The sequence below is a fragment of the Fistularia commersonii genome, chromosome 11, assembly GCF_037954325.1.
Source record: "Fistularia commersonii isolate RoL2024-O1a breed Wild chromosome 11, RoL_Fcom_v1.0, whole genome shotgun sequence".
NCBI classification, from domain to species: Eukaryota; Metazoa; Chordata; class Actinopteri; order Syngnathiformes; family Fistulariidae; genus Fistularia; species Fistularia commersonii.
This window is the reverse complement of record NC_141294.1, coordinates 13,962,702-13,977,233: the sequence shown is the minus strand read 5'-3', so window position 1 is coordinate 13,977,233 and position 14,532 is coordinate 13,962,702. Positions and strand designations below refer to the sequence as shown.

Sequence of the window (14,532 nt, the reverse complement as noted above, 5' to 3'; positions counted from 1 at the left end):
TCCTTCCTCCGTCCGTCACTCGTGATGAAGGTCATAAATCGACGCTCCAGATGAACAGAGTGTGTTTGTCCTGCCACGCCTTCAGCGATGAGCTGTGTTTTATTTGTCTTTTTTCTCTCCACATCTTAAACTTTGACCAAACCAAGGGAGAGTTTGTCTTACGTGGACGTGCGACACCGAAGACGACGGGTCTGTTTTGGAAACGTTCGTGTTTAATGCCAAAGAAGATCGTGGTGAAAATAACATACAAGTGCGGCATCCGTGTTCTGGTGATAACCGACCGAACCCTGGATCTTCTCCGTTTCAGAGCGGCGCCTCGCCCGCCGGTCTGGGACACGCGATGACCTTGTAGGACTTGACCTTGAGCACCACGCTGCTGACCCCTCGGAGGTCGGGCAGCGCCGCGCCGCCCTCCGCCGGGAAGAAGCAGAAGTCCCTCAGCAGATAGGCGGTGAACAGAAAGAGCTCCATTTTGGCGACGGCCTCCCCCAGGCAGAGCCGGGCCCCGCCTCCGAAAGGGATCAGGGACCGGGCCGAGTCGCCGCCTCGCTCCAGGAAGCGTTCTGGAAGAGAGGATCTCTTTAGCCGAGGCCCGGGAGGAGCGGCGGAGGAGGATGAGGAGAAGGAGCGCTACCTGGTCTGAAGCAGTGAGGGTCGGTCCAAACCCCTGGATCGTGGTGAGCGCCGTACAGGTTGGGGATGATCACCGTGTTTTTGGGGATGAAATAACCTGCGATGCTGAAGTGAAAAGTAAACAAATGGTCAGAAAACTGCCGAATCAACATTATGTTATTGGTTGTAAAGACCAAAAGACAGCAGGCAGAACTAGAGGTTGCAGAGATGAAGATGTTGAGGTTCTCTTTGGGAGTGACCAGGATGGAGAGGATCAGGAATGAGTCTATCAGAGGAACAGCACATGTTAGATGTTTTGGAGAGAAGGTCAGAGAAGCCAGACTGAGATGGTTGGGTCATGGACAGAGGAGGGATAGAGAATATATTGGTAGACGGATGCTGGCATTGGAGCTGCCAGGCAAGAGGTCTGGAGGAAGACCAAAGAGAAGATTTATGGACGTCGTGAGAGAAGATACGAAGGTAGTTGGTGTGAGAGAGGAGGATCCAGAGAATAGGGTTAGATGGAGAAGGTTGACTCGCTGTGGCGACACCTGAAGGGAAAAGACCAAAGAAAAAGAAGAATTTGTCACAGGGGTGCAGGACATGTATGACCGAGACAAAGTGATGATTGAGATGGTTTGGACATGAACAAAGGAGTGTTCATGGTGAAGATCTGGGTAGAAGGTTGCTGAAGGTGGAGCTGCCAGGCAGGAGGTCTCGAGGGAGACCAAAGAGAAGATTTATGGACGTAGTGAGAGAGGATATGAAGGTAGTTGGTGTGAGAGAGGAGGATCCGGAGAATAGGGTTAGATGGAGAAAGTTGACTCGCTGTGGCGACACCTGAAGGGAAAAGCCGAAAGAAGAAGAAGAAGAAGAAGAAGAAGGTTGTATTATATCTCGTCTGGACGACTGCGACTCCCTCCTTGCTGGTGCCCCAGTGGTGACCATCAGACCTCTGGAGCTTCTTCAGAAAGCACCAACCCGCCTGGTGTTCAACCGTCCCAAATTCACCCAAACACCTCCCCTTCTTTCGTCCCTTCACCGGCTCCCGGTAGCCGCCCATACAAATGAATGTATGTACGTATATAGTTCTTAGCAGTCTCTTCTGACTTCCAACTAGTGGTACTTCGGATCTTCTTGCCCTTCTTGTACGTCGCTTGGGATAAAAGCGTCTGTCCAAGGACTGCCATGTATGTAATGTACATCAGGAGATCTTCAGGGGTCTCCACGGCCAACCGTCAAAACCTCTCCTCTCACATCAACCTCCTGTCCTTCATCCATAAGATCAGCTCCAATCTCAGCGTCCTTCCACCCAGGTCTTCTCCATCCCTCCTCTGTCCATGTCCAAACCATCTCAGTCTGACTTTATCTCCAGAGCGTCTAACATGTGCTGTCCCTCTGCTGGACTCCATCCTGATCCTCTCCATCCTCCTCCCTCCTGGAGAAGAACCTCCACATCTTCATCTCTGCTGCCTCCCGTCTTCTCCTCAGCATCTCCAAAACCAGACCCCCATAGCTGCCCTCACCTCCGTCTCCTCCACCTTTCTCTCTGGCTGATGCTCCTTTTCTCAACCCGTTCCTGATGTCCCTCCACCCTCTCCGTTGCTCTGGACCTTCAGCCCTCCTCCTCCGTCATCATCTTCTCCGCTCCCTGTATCTCCTCACCGCTCCTTTGGGGTTCCTTTCATTCACGCAACCTACTTTTCCGTCCTTCATGCTTTTAATGGAGATCACCGTCGCATTGAACCACGTTCACGTCCTCAAACATCTTCACCGCGGTCTTATTTTTTTGTATTTTCAAAGCAAAGATGTATCTTCTGACCTGCTGTCCCTGACGGCCCTGTGAGGGACGGCCAGCGGCGCCACGGGTCGCAGTCTGAGAACTTCGTTGATCAGGGCGCTCAGGACGGGGAGCTTGTGCCTGTCGCCGTACCTCGGGTAGCGTTCCTCCAACGCCCCGCACAGCTCCTCGTACACCCTGGTCTGCAGCTGGAACATCACGAGTGAGAAGATACGCCGGTTAAAACGCACGGATGTCCTCCGGCCGGAGTTCTGAGAAGATGTTCTCCTGCCTCTGGCCGGTGCAGGAGGAAGGCGACGGTCCAGTTGAGCCAGGAGGCCGTCGTCTCCGTCCCGCCGATCAGAAGGTCCACGGCGGTCATGTGGACGTGGGTGTCCGTCAGGGGCTGGTGGACCGACGCATGAGTCAGCTCAGCGTGGAACCTTTGTGGGTTCTACCATCTCGCAGATGGTACCAAACCACTTGTTGTTCCACTTTTTAAAGGAGCAGCAGATACTGAGAACAACGCTGCTCATTCCTGGATCAAAGAACATCTCACCACTTCTTGCTCCGTGTTGTGATTCCTCTCCAGGTCCTGGAGGAAGCAGCCCAGGATGGTGGCTCCTGCCGGCTTGTGTTGCGACTGCGCAGGAAACAGAACGACAGCAGCGTGAACCATCGAAGGAGAGGTCCGACGTCAGAGCCATCTTCTAGTCCAGGGGTCGGAAACCCCAAACACCCAAAGAGCCATTTGGACCCGGTTTCCTCGGAAAAGAAAACACCGGGAGCCGCAATTTACTTTTTGACGTCTGAAATAAAGGTACCGCCGTATATATTGCTTTTTATTACCTTTACACTTTGTATAAACGAGTGTGTTGCTTCTGAAATTCACAAAGTATTACAGAGAAAATTAAATTTTATTTATGTAATGAACTCATTTTGGGCTTTCAGAGCGTGTAGCGGAGCCTTGACCTGAATTTTAAAAATAAATCGGGAAAAAAAATCACTGTGTCAGTAAACAATAAAAAATAAATATCGGCAAAATAACTTCATAAATATTTATTTTACCTGGCTTATGGGACTTCTGCTCCTGAACTTCTGCGCGCAGCATCTGCAAATCTGGACTTTACCGGCTGGCGGGTATACCGGCTTATTTTGAGCAGCGAAAAATAATGAATATTATTTTATTTAATATTTCAAGATCACAATAATCTTCCGACTGAGAACTAAAAGTTAAAAGAAGGAATTAACACAAATGAAATATACTTCAATTAAATATTTATGATTTATTTTCCCAAGACACTCGGAGCCGCGGTGTAAAGATGGAAGAGCCGCATGGGTTGCCGACCCCTGGTTTAGGAGGAGGTTGAAGGATCTCGATGCCTCGTCAAACCTTGTGGTGACGTCAGGACTTGATTTCTGCTCTTGAGAAGAAACCAAGTCCGGATGCCACCACAAGATCTGACAAGGATTAACGTAGAAGGACGCCGAGGTCGGAGCTGCCGGGCAGGAGGTCCAGAGGACGACCGGAGAAGAGGTTTATGGACGGAGGGAAGGAGGACAGGAAGTTAGGAGATCGTTAGATGGAGGAAGGGGAACCCCAAAGGAACTCCCAGAGGAACCCCAAAGGAACTCCCAAAGGGAGCGGAGGAGGAGATCACGGCGTGCAACCCATCGCACCTCCATGTTTTGTCTTCTGACCTTGTAGTTGTTGAGGTGAGCTTGTATGATCTGGTCTCTCCTGGACACCTCCCGCATCAGACGAGCAAACACCGGATTGGGTAGTTTCTTCTCAGGGAACAGATACAAAGCTGTGAGAACTCAAACCTGGAGATGTTTGCTGATGTTTCTTCTCTTTTTCCAATTTGTTTACCGACCCGGAGCAGGGGGAAGGAGTCCAGAGCGGAAATCCAAGAGGAGCCCCAAAGACCGACGATCCGGTTCAGACAGTCGTGGAGGTCCTGCAGCTCCGAGGAGCTCTTGTCATACTGAGACATACAGATCAAGGTTCGATTGGACCGTCAAGAGGAAGAAGAACTTTCAAAGAGGGAAACACAAACAGCGCGTGGATTTTTCATCCACGACCTGAGCCGAGGAGGACCCGCATACTTACTTCTTCTCCAAAAAGCAGCGTGGTGATGACGTTACTCGCCGCCACTGTGAAGTCCTCGGAGAGATCTACAGCACAGCCCCTGTAGTCCATCAGAACCTGAAGACGAGACCAGTCCGGGTTCTTTGGGAAGTTCTTATCGTAAGTTAAGCCTTTTGTAGGTTAAACCTTCTTAGAGAGGCTTCCTCGCTTGAAAAAGGACCTGAAGAAGCATCTCAGATGAGACGTGAACCATCTTCAAGAGGACAAATCAAGTCCGGTTACCACAATCTGATCTGGCCGGAGATCTTCTCTGGTCCGGTACGTACCTTTCGCAGGTCCGACGCTTGCTTTTCGATCACGTCGTGCAGCGACTGCTGGCAGCAGCGCTGCAAGGCACTGTGGACCAGACGTCGATGAGCCCGCCACTCCTCGCTGTAGTCTCCCAGGGAGATGGTCCGCCCGCCGCCGGACACCGTATCTCCTGCCGCGGGTCAGAAGAGGCCTTCTGAGGCGACACGCCCTAGAAGCTCCAAATCCAAAAGAGGTAAGCCCAACTCACCCGTGTAGGACACCGGTCTGCCGGCAAAGTCCGACCACTTCTTCACCAGCGCCTCTCGTATGACCTCGGTACTGTTCAGAACCACCATGCCTGCAGGAGATGCACCCGTGACCTTCTGGGTTCCGCTCAAACGGACAAAACTGTATTTTAAATTCGAGCAATTACGCGTGTTTCCACATGTAAGCTGGTAGATGTTCCCGTAACGCTGCGCCAGGTTGGAGAGGTGAATGGGCAGGTGGTCGTACGTGAAGTCCATCATGTTGCCGATGAGGAAGTGTCCAGGAGGCCCGGGGAGAGACGGACCTGCGGGGCGGCGAGGGAGGAACTCGCTGAGAAGCCGGACAAGACAAGACAGGACCACAAGACGGCGCGATCTTCTCCGAAATGGACGACTACCTGCGGAAACCCCCCCTCGCTGATCTCCATGGGAGGTCCTCCCTCTCCGACCGGATCTGCAGATCAGCAGCAGGAGCAGCAGAAGCAGCGCCAGAGCTCCGACGGTGGCCTCCGACGCTTCCATATCCGTTTTCCCGGTGTCGGGCAGCCGCTCCGCTCGCCGCGTCGCCGGCGAGATCTCCGATCCCGCCGTCGCTTTTCTGCAGAAGTCAAGGATGTGTTGACGTTCCCCCGCCTGAAGTATGCGATAATGTGGCAAAACACGCCGGATAAACACGGCGAGGGACTCGGTGAAGGGCGTGATAACACCAGCCGGCAGACGGGCAAAGACAAACAAGAGGGAGGCAACTCTTCTAGCGATTAAATCGTGGGTCCCAAAGAGCTTTGACCGAGATACTTCAAATCCTGCACGTCCTTATGGATTATTGTGATGGATCGAACCGCCGAAAGGCCGGCGTCTGATTGGCCACGAGGGTCTCGGCTGACTCCAGAGAGAGTTTCAGAAGTTTGAAAATCAGCTTTATTGTCAGTTTCTCTGCACGTACCGGACATACAGAGGAACGGAGACAGGAAATCAACTCACTAATAATAGAGTATAATTAGAAGCTCGGCGCACTGTTGCATTAAACAGCAAACATTAAACTATGAGGTTTGAAGTATAAAGTTCACCCAGATACAGACTGAGAGCAGCAGCAGAGGTTTTTTATGTTTTTGTCAAGCAGATCCTGTCGACGTCTTGGTGCAAAATACAAACGGGACAAACGCGAAAAGCATGAAATACGCAAAGAACTATGAGTTGTCACCGTACAGGAGAGCGAAGGTCCACCACGTCTTCATCTTGGCCAACGTGATAACAGTCATTCATTAGTTTATTATCAATAACACTGACCAAAAGACAGGAGGCAGGGCTGGAGGTACCAGAGATGAAGATGTCAAAGTTCTCTTGATGGAGAGGATCAGGCAGGAGTCCGTCAGAGGGACGACACACGCTAGATGTTCTGGAGAGAAGGTCAGAGACGATCGGGTCATGGACAGAGGAGGGAGAGTGGATATGTTGGTGGACGGATGCTGGAATTGGAGGTCTGGAGGAAGATCAGAGAGAAGACGGATGGACGGAGTGAGAGAGGAGGATCCAGAGAACAGGGTGAGATGGAGAAGGTGGATTCACTGTGGAGACCCTTAAGAGAAGAAGAAGATTCATTTATCTATGCTGCTTATGTTGTGGTCAGGGTCGTGGGCGGGGCATCTGGGGCCGAGATTCTCATTTGTCATGGTGAGACATTCAACATTCACCCTCTCGTTCACACGTCACAGAAACCTACAAACGTTCACCGTCTCGTACAAATGTCCCAAGGAGACGTCCGAGGGTGAAGGTCTCAGATGAACCTCCTGCTGGTTTTGGACCGTAGGAGGAGCCTGGGGAACCTCGAGGAACCCCACGCAACCGGGGACCTTCTGGCTGTGAGGAGGTAGCACCAAAACCATCTCCGCCGCCCCTGGAAATGACTCTTTGGACGGTACATTTTCTAATTTCATTGAGGTGCGTTTGTTTATTTATTCTTCAGACGTGATTGGGGCCAAAGCCCATGCAGTGATTAAAAAAAAAAAAAATGTTGAAGAACAAAGCAATGACACTTAAGACCCACATCAGCCACATTTTATTCCAATGGAGTGAGACAGTGCATAGTTAATTACAGTAGTAGTGAGGTGGCGTACCAGAGTACAAACAAAATGGTTTGAACGGACGGGTCGGACGGAGAGGGAGGACATTGACAACACATCTCAGCTCTGATGGTGATTCTCCCAGAAGAAACAACATTATATTTAGAATGAAAAAAAGTTAGACGAACCCCGGTGACTCCAAACACTCGTCCATGGCTGTGATTGCAACCCTCACGACAACTGCACATGCATTTTCCTTGGAAAGCCACATACAGCAATGGGATCCACGCTCTTCTGGATTTCTGAAGGTCTACATCTCAGGCGGTTTTCGGGTTCCACGTTCACCGGCGCCGCTTTTAGCCGTGAGTGGCGGGGGAGAACCTGGACGGCCTGAATTTCATCTCGGTGAACGGGATGGAGGAATCTTTCCCTTTCCAGTCTATCCACACCACCCCCTGCGTCAGAGCCAGAGGACAAGGGGTCGGACAAGGAGACAACCCGGAAGATCTAGTCCAAGAATGCTCGTCTTTTACCTGGTTGTTGCTGTTCATGCCGTAGAGGCCGTTGAGGTTGGTCTTGTAGCAGTTTTTGTACCACCAGCCTCCCATGTAGGCGCGAGCACAGTGGATCCCCAAAGAGTCAGTGTCCTTGTCCCGGGTGGAGAAGGGGCGTTCATTATGGTACCTCAAGGAGTCCCCTGACGGAAGAATCCCAAGAAGCTGATATCAGTGAATGTACGGCGTTGTATCGTCGTGTAAAAGCGTCGCGCGGAAGGCTCGTGTTTTACCTGCCGTCCCCGTGTAGCCGGACACCGCGAGGGTATAGTGCCTCTCCTCGGAGGCGACGGAGAAGTTGGCGTATTGAGCATAAGCGGTGTCGTTGCCAGATTGCATATCCACCCTCAGACTTACGGGGCCAATGCTGGTCAGGTTGTGCAGCAGCTCATTTCCTGACGGCGCAGAAGAAAGGAGCGCACAGTTTAGAAACTACCGGACGAAATTTGGCTGCCATCGCTAATATGTGTGAACCCTCCACTGTACCGAGCCAGAACTCTTCGCTGAGGTTTCCAAAGCCGGCCCTGTATTCGCTCCAGGTCCTGTAAAAGTCCGTTTTCCCGTTCATCCTCCTTTGGAAAACCTATAAAACAAGGCAGACCGTCGGCTGCCGCTCAAACGCCCTCAGGCACCGTTCGGGTTTCGGATGCGGGCATCGGTTCCTCTTACCGTCCAGCCGCCGCCGTCGGTCTCCATGTCGCAGTAGACTCTAACCCCTGGTCCCGCTCTCCCTTGGGGGAAGATGTCAACCTCTCCGGACTGCAGAGCTCCGTTCAGTAATTCCTGAGAGCACTCAGTGGGGAAGGGGAACCGCAGTTTCCCTGTGGCATGTACAGCACAATTGAGTCGTCAAACAAAGCTGAAAATGGCGGACGGCTCTTGTTAGTCTCGTGTCCTTGCTTGAAATGCGTTACCTGTGACGAATTCCGTGGTGACCAGCGATGTGTAGCGTCCGTCCCTCTCGCCTTGCACCAGGACAACGTAGCGTGACATGGGCAGCAGCCCTGTCAGTTTGAACTCCGTGACAGTGGACTCCAGAATCACCTCCTGAAGCATACATGTATGCAAAGTCAAGCCGCCGAATCATGCTGTGAATTTTGGAGGGCGACGGTCGTGAAGGAATGGGAGTCACCTTGGTCTCCTCGCCCACCACCTGGTAGATCAGCCTGTAGCTGTGGTAGACTACGCTGGTGGTTCTCCACACTATCAATGCAGAGCGAGCGCCCACCTCGCTGGGCTTCACCACTGAGGGACACACAAAGAAAGACATTTATTTACTACTGCCGATACTCTTTGTCGCGTAAACAACAGGGTAGCCGTCCCCGTTTCTGTTGAGCCTTTATCAAGTCGATGTGTTTTTAGGGGACATTTGTGTCACATTTGTTCAGGTTATGAATCTTTAGTTGTTTAAGTGTGTGTGTGTGATAGGCGACAGGTCCATGATTTGTCAACAACAGTCTGAAGTAGCCCTCCACCCACCGCTGGCAGTTGTAAATGCTGTTGAAATGACCGAGCTCTGCAGACTGTCCTTCTGGCTCAGGACTTTGACGGTGTAAAGGGTTCCTCTCTGCAGCCCTTTCAGTTGATGCTCCACGGAGTTTCCGGACAGCATCACTGTTACCGTCACATTAGGAGCTGTGAGAAGACGCACGAGTAACACGTTAGTCATCAGCTCTCGATCACGAGCCACCGCAGTCGGATTCTGCCGTTGACGCTCACTCTTGGAGGACTCGTAGCTGACGATGAAGCGGTCCACTTTCCCCAAACTGGGCGTCCATTTCAGCACAGCTCTGGTGTCGGTCACATTGACAGCCTGAAGATGTGTCGGGGGCGCAGGCACTGCAGCGGAGAGACGGTCCGACGCCTGTTTACGTATGTTTTATCTTCCGAGGCGCCCAACGCGACACTAAGCAAACGGATACCTGTCGTGATGATGGAGGCCAGGGCGTCACTCTGGGCTCTGCCGTACGTAGAAGTTACGGTGACGATGTAGGACGTCGCGGCGGACAACTTGGACAAAACCACTTGAGACAGCTGGGCGTCCATGTTCACAGAGTGCGTCTCCCCTTGAAGGACAGCAGAAACCATGTTTCACATCCGCTGAGTTGCGAGTCGATCAAATCAAAACTGTCCGGCGGGATGCGGCGTGCACGGCGTCAACGACAAACCTGTGACGATGTGGGTGTAGGTGACTCTGAAGCCGGTGAAAACAGTCTTTGGTTTGGACCAGGAGACGGTGACAGAAGTCTCCGTCACATTGCTGAACACCATATCTGCCGCCGGCTCCGGACCTGGAAGGAGAAGCAGAACATTTCAGGAAACGGCAGAATAAAAGGTGAATTCGTGAACGCTGGAAGGTGATGTTGCTGGAACTGACCGGTGGTTGTGATAACTCTGTGAATCCTGGATCTTCTGTCAGCAGCAGAACCGTAAACGTGCAGAACGTAGCGAGTGTTCGCCCGGAGGTTGCTGAACTCGACGGCTCGGACGCTGCCGGGCACCACCATGGAGATCCTCCTGCTTTCAGCTCTGGCTCTGGATCCGGCGGCTCTGCCGGAGGAGGCGGTTGCGTTGGCGCTCTCGCCGTGCGCCTGTATCTCGGTCGCGTTCTTAGCTTGGAAGCCGTACTCTCCTTCGAAAGCCTCCTCTTCGAAGTCGTCGCGTTCGTCCAAATCGTCGCCGTCCGTCCTGGGCTCCCTTCTCACCACGGTGAAGTTCTTGAACATTCCCTGCGGGGCCGACCATGTGATGGTGAAGCTGTAGGTGGAGATGTTCACCGCCTTCACGGAGCCCAAACCGGTTCCCCCAAACCTCTTGGCGGCTGCCGCGGTGCCGCCGGGTTTCTGCTCGGCTCGCTCATCGTCCGATTTCGCCGCGACGGTTGCGTTCACGATGTACTGGCTTCTCTGTGAAACCTTTCCAAAAGAGTCTACCTCGGTTTCTCTGTCGTCATGAGAGGCAACATTTAAGGTTTCCTCTTTGACCTTCTTGGCGCGCTTGGACCCGGATGACTGAGTGGCGTTCTTTTCGGCCAGTGTAGATTGCTCCACAGAGTCCTTGCCTGATCTGGTCTTATTTGTTCCCATAACCCTGGTCAGGACGGTCACGATTCTACTCGTGCTGTTGGACTTTCTGAAATCGCTCTGGGTGACATTGTTCTGGGGTTGATCTTTCAGTTGGTCAGATTTGGGATGAGATTTGGTGGCGGTTGCCTCTTTGACTACCTTGACGTTAGTCGTGTGTTGGACCTTCTTAGAAGTCAAGATGGCAGTTTTGCCTTTGCGGGCCTCCTCTTGCTTTCTCCCGTCGTGCCTCAATAAAACTTGGCCGACAGTCGGGCGAGTTGTCTTTGTGGGACCTCTTAAAGTTATCTTCTTGTCTGAAGCTTCTTGTTTGACTTGAGTTTTAACAGCACCCGCCTTGGTAGTCATGACGGTTCTGGATCTGCCGTCAGTCTCCTTGACCTCGGTCGCCTTCTGCCGGTCCTTCTCCACCGATGTTTGCTCTCCCTTGCTAGTTCTTTCCTGTGTGTTTTCCTTGATGTGGCTACCGTCTTTGTTCACCTTGGAAGTCGCCGTGTCCACTGTTACCCTGGTCTTGTCTTTGGAAACTCCTGAAAGTTCAGAGAAGTAAGATCAAGGTTCTTCTGCAAGTGTATCAAAAGGAAGTATTCCGTACTCGTCTACCGGTGAAGAGCATCACCTACTTTTCACACACTCGGCTTCTTGAGCACACTTACTGCAGTCCGGACCCAGGAATCCCTGCTGGCAAACGCATTTCCCCTTCTCACATTCCCCGTTGCCACTGCAGTCATTTGGACAATTGGCAGAACAAGGACCTGGGCATCAAGAAAGAAAAACCAGGGTTATCGCATCTGTACCTGATTACTCGAGTACTCGAGCGCAAATATGGTACTCAATACTAAGTATGATACATGGGTAACCTTGAGAAACCTCACATTTGTCTTTCAGAGAAGACATCTCCTTCTCCAGTCTGGCCAAGCGTCCTTTCAGCGCAGAAATCTCCGACTCGCAGCCCCCGGTGCAGGCGCCGGGCAGCAAGCTGATCTTGTGGGTCATTACCAGAGGTGAACCGGGCTTCAGCTTCACCTCCTGCTCCTTGGCGTTGCTTGACTCACAGTCACTAGAGATGACCACCTTCACCGGCTGCGCAGCGCCAGGCTTCACGTTGGTGCCGGCGGTTGCCTTGGTGACGGCGTCGGCAGAAGCTGCCTTGTCCCCGTCGGCGGCGGTGGGACCGGCGGCGGGGGGTTTCGTCGGCGGTGTCGAGGTCACGTTTTGAGGCGCGGCGGGGGCGGCCTTGTCTTTGGGGTTTTTCGCATCTCTGGCGGATTGAGATTTCCCTACGGCAGCCTGACTGATGGACACCGCGGGCTTGATTTTGGAGGTTTTAGCGCCACTGGCAGCAGCTGACTTTGTGGATGTTGACTGAACATTCTGAGCTACGGCGGGGGCCAGCTTCTCTTTGGCAGCTTTCCCATCATTGATTGAGGGAGATTTGACTGAGGCGGTTTGATTGACCTGGGGCTGGAGTTTGTCTCTGGGGGCTTTAGTGCCGCCGGCTGAGGCAGTCTTTGTGGAGACAGACTGAGCATTCGGAGCTCCATTAGAGCCGGGTTTGTCTTTTGTAACTTTCACCTCGCTGGCAGTTTGAGGTTTGGCTACAACGGTCTGATTGACTGAAACTGTGTGCTTGTCTTTCTTGGTCCCAGAGCCGCTGGCTACCGCTGTGGACGGAGTGGTTTGAATTAGCGCTGGGCCGGGCTTGCTTTTGGTCGCGGTAGTGGGGTTGGTCGCCGGAGGTTTCTGGTTGGTCGCCGGAGTGGTCGAGGCTACCTGATTGATCGTGTTTGGCCTTAGGGTGGAGCGAATCGTCTGTTTGGTCGGAGCAGCGTTGGCTTTTGCTTTCGAAAGACCGAGAACAGCAATGGGTTTTGTCACTTCCCTTCCTGTGGAGTTTCTCTTCTCGCTGGTTGTGGTTTGAAAGGAGGGAAATGGGGTGAGGAGGAGGAGTATTCCTAGTGTAAACAACATTTTGGGCCAGCAGCTGTAGCCAGAGATGATATTTCCTTTGGAGGACTTGTATGTATGGCGCCCACTGATTATGAACTCCTTCCCTGTATCTCACTTGTTAGCGACGCTCGTGCCGGGTCTTACCTAGAAGTAAACAAGAATGATTGAACTTAATCGTGGCTGAATTTAATGGAGAAGGTTGGATTAAAGAGCAAAATCCCCCCCCCCCCCCCCCCCCCAAGAAGGTGTTAGCCGGGGGCTCGTACCCCCTTCCCCGGCACCGTCCAGCTTGGCATCGACAAAGCTTCTATTCACATCATCACTCCCATCTCTGTAGCCCTTCTGCTGGCCGCCCGGAGAAACCCCCTCCTCCACATCGCATGCAATCGGAACCGCTGTCTTGGATTTAAGTCCAAATTAAATTTCTGGATCCACTTTCTCCAGTTTCACAGCAGAGGACCACAGCGTCAACGGTCGGCCCTTTCCCTCGACGGCTACTTTGGCTCTCGCTTATCTGTTATTTCACCGTGCGCCTTCTCATTTTTGGTCAGGAGCTGATAGTTGCAGTCACACATCGTGGCTGTTTCAGTCGTGGGATCTAAATTAATGGGTTCGGACAGGAAGGAAGAAGGCGACCCGAGCGTGAAGCCCGGAGTGCGACGGCGAGCCAGAGGGCGGCTCACAGTGTGTCAGTGTCTGGAGCCCCGAGACACTGTATGCCTTTCACTATACAGAGGCTCGCATAAACCACCACCCACAACTCATAAAAACCGCTAAAAGCAATACGAGCCAGAGCTTTCAATCTGCACAAAATCACCTCAATCAGATAAGCATACCGCGGCGCCCGATTTCACACCGATCCCGGTGCGGTGCAGCGGAGCGCATCCCAGACGGCCGGAACAAGAGTCGGTCAACCCGACGGTTACATTTGAACATTTAAATCCAGGCTTACGACTGCCGATCCATGCGGCCGTTTGTCAGGTTCACCAACTTCACGAAAGCATACCTTCGGAAAAAGGCTTTATGGTGTAAATGCAAAGTCAAGAGGCAGCAGCTTGATGATGAATCATCAGGTGTCGGACTCTTTAAGACGTCGTCCACTTTACTCACCGAAATATTTGCAGTCTTGGCTTTATGTCGCCTTCGGTCCGGCTCCTGCCATTAGAGTGCGAAGGCTCGTATGGAGTTGCTGGATACGATCTGGGAGGAAGGAGTCCAGAGAAAGGACCACCACTAGAAAGGAGGAGAGGGATAAAGTCGGCTGCTACTTAAGGACCCCCCCCTCTACTCCACCCCTAGTGGTCCCACTCGCTCAACCACCATGGAAAATATTTGACCTGGACGTTCACATAGTGGCATATTCACACTGATTACTGCAGCAAATGGGATAAAATACTCATTTGGAGTTCCTAACTTGAACCGTTGTTGAAGTTTACACTCCATCCGCTCTGCGGGCACTTTGGGAGCGACATTGTTTGTCGGACACGAGAAAAAACACACGCACGAGTCGCAACCGGTGTGTTTCAGCTTGTCGGTCATTTCGGTCTGCTGTGTGTAACGTTGGAGTCGGAGGACGTGTTGAACTTGACTTATACCAGACATGGCTAACACCTCTACATACACAGTCCCTGATTGAATAAAGCCCTGGTCTGAGAATCATGATTCAGCTGGAATACATAGCATAACACTGCAGGTATTCAACAGGAACCTCTCTGCATATGAATGGGCCGTTTGTCCAACGTAATGAGATGTAACTACGTGGGAGTTATGTAAGTGACCAAATATCCACCAGATTTAAGGACCGCTCTGTGAAGGCGCTGCATCTCCGACCGATCGGCCACCCA

At 52.3% G+C, this 14,532-nt stretch overlaps 2 protein-coding genes across 3 annotated transcripts; both read right to left on the bottom strand.

Moving 5' to 3' along the window:
- Positions 1-132: 132 nt before the first annotated feature.
- Positions 133-5,380, bottom strand: cyp21a2 (cytochrome P450, family 21, subfamily A, polypeptide 2). Its single transcript, XM_086155794.1, has 11 exons — positions 5,209-5,380; positions 5,044-5,133; positions 4,811-4,965; positions 4,506-4,601; positions 4,270-4,380; positions 4,094-4,180; positions 2,952-3,035; positions 2,685-2,798; positions 2,435-2,601; positions 635-738; positions 133-563 (listed from the first exon to the last, which is right to left on the bottom strand). The coding sequence occupies exons 1-11, from the start codon at positions 5,300-5,302 to the stop codon at positions 304-306; spliced, it is 1,362 nt and encodes a 453-aa protein (XP_086011920.1). The 5' UTR covers positions 5,303-5,380; the 3' UTR covers positions 133-303.
- Positions 5,381-7,076: 1,696 nt separating this feature from the next.
- On the bottom strand, positions 7,077-13,916 carry tnxba (tenascin XBa). Of its 2 annotated transcripts, none has more exons than XM_086155896.1 (15): positions 13,799-13,916; positions 11,614-12,832; positions 11,362-11,493; positions 10,033-11,268; positions 9,824-9,946; positions 9,578-9,721; positions 9,375-9,494; positions 9,135-9,290; positions 8,788-8,900; positions 8,570-8,702; positions 8,325-8,476; positions 8,142-8,238; positions 7,889-8,050; positions 7,635-7,798; positions 7,077-7,556 (listed from the first exon to the last, which is right to left on the bottom strand). In XM_086155896.1, the coding sequence occupies exons 2-15, from the start codon at positions 12,707-12,709 to the stop codon at positions 7,458-7,460; spliced, it is 3,927 nt and encodes a 1,308-aa protein (XP_086012022.1). In that variant the 5' UTR covers positions 12,710-12,832; positions 13,799-13,916; the 3' UTR covers positions 7,077-7,457. The 2 variants fall into 2 exon arrangements, with proteins under 2 accessions (XP_086012022.1, XP_086012023.1); XM_086155897.1 differs by having other exon boundaries at positions 11,395-11,493.
- Between the last annotated feature and the right edge of the window lie 616 nt (positions 13,917-14,532).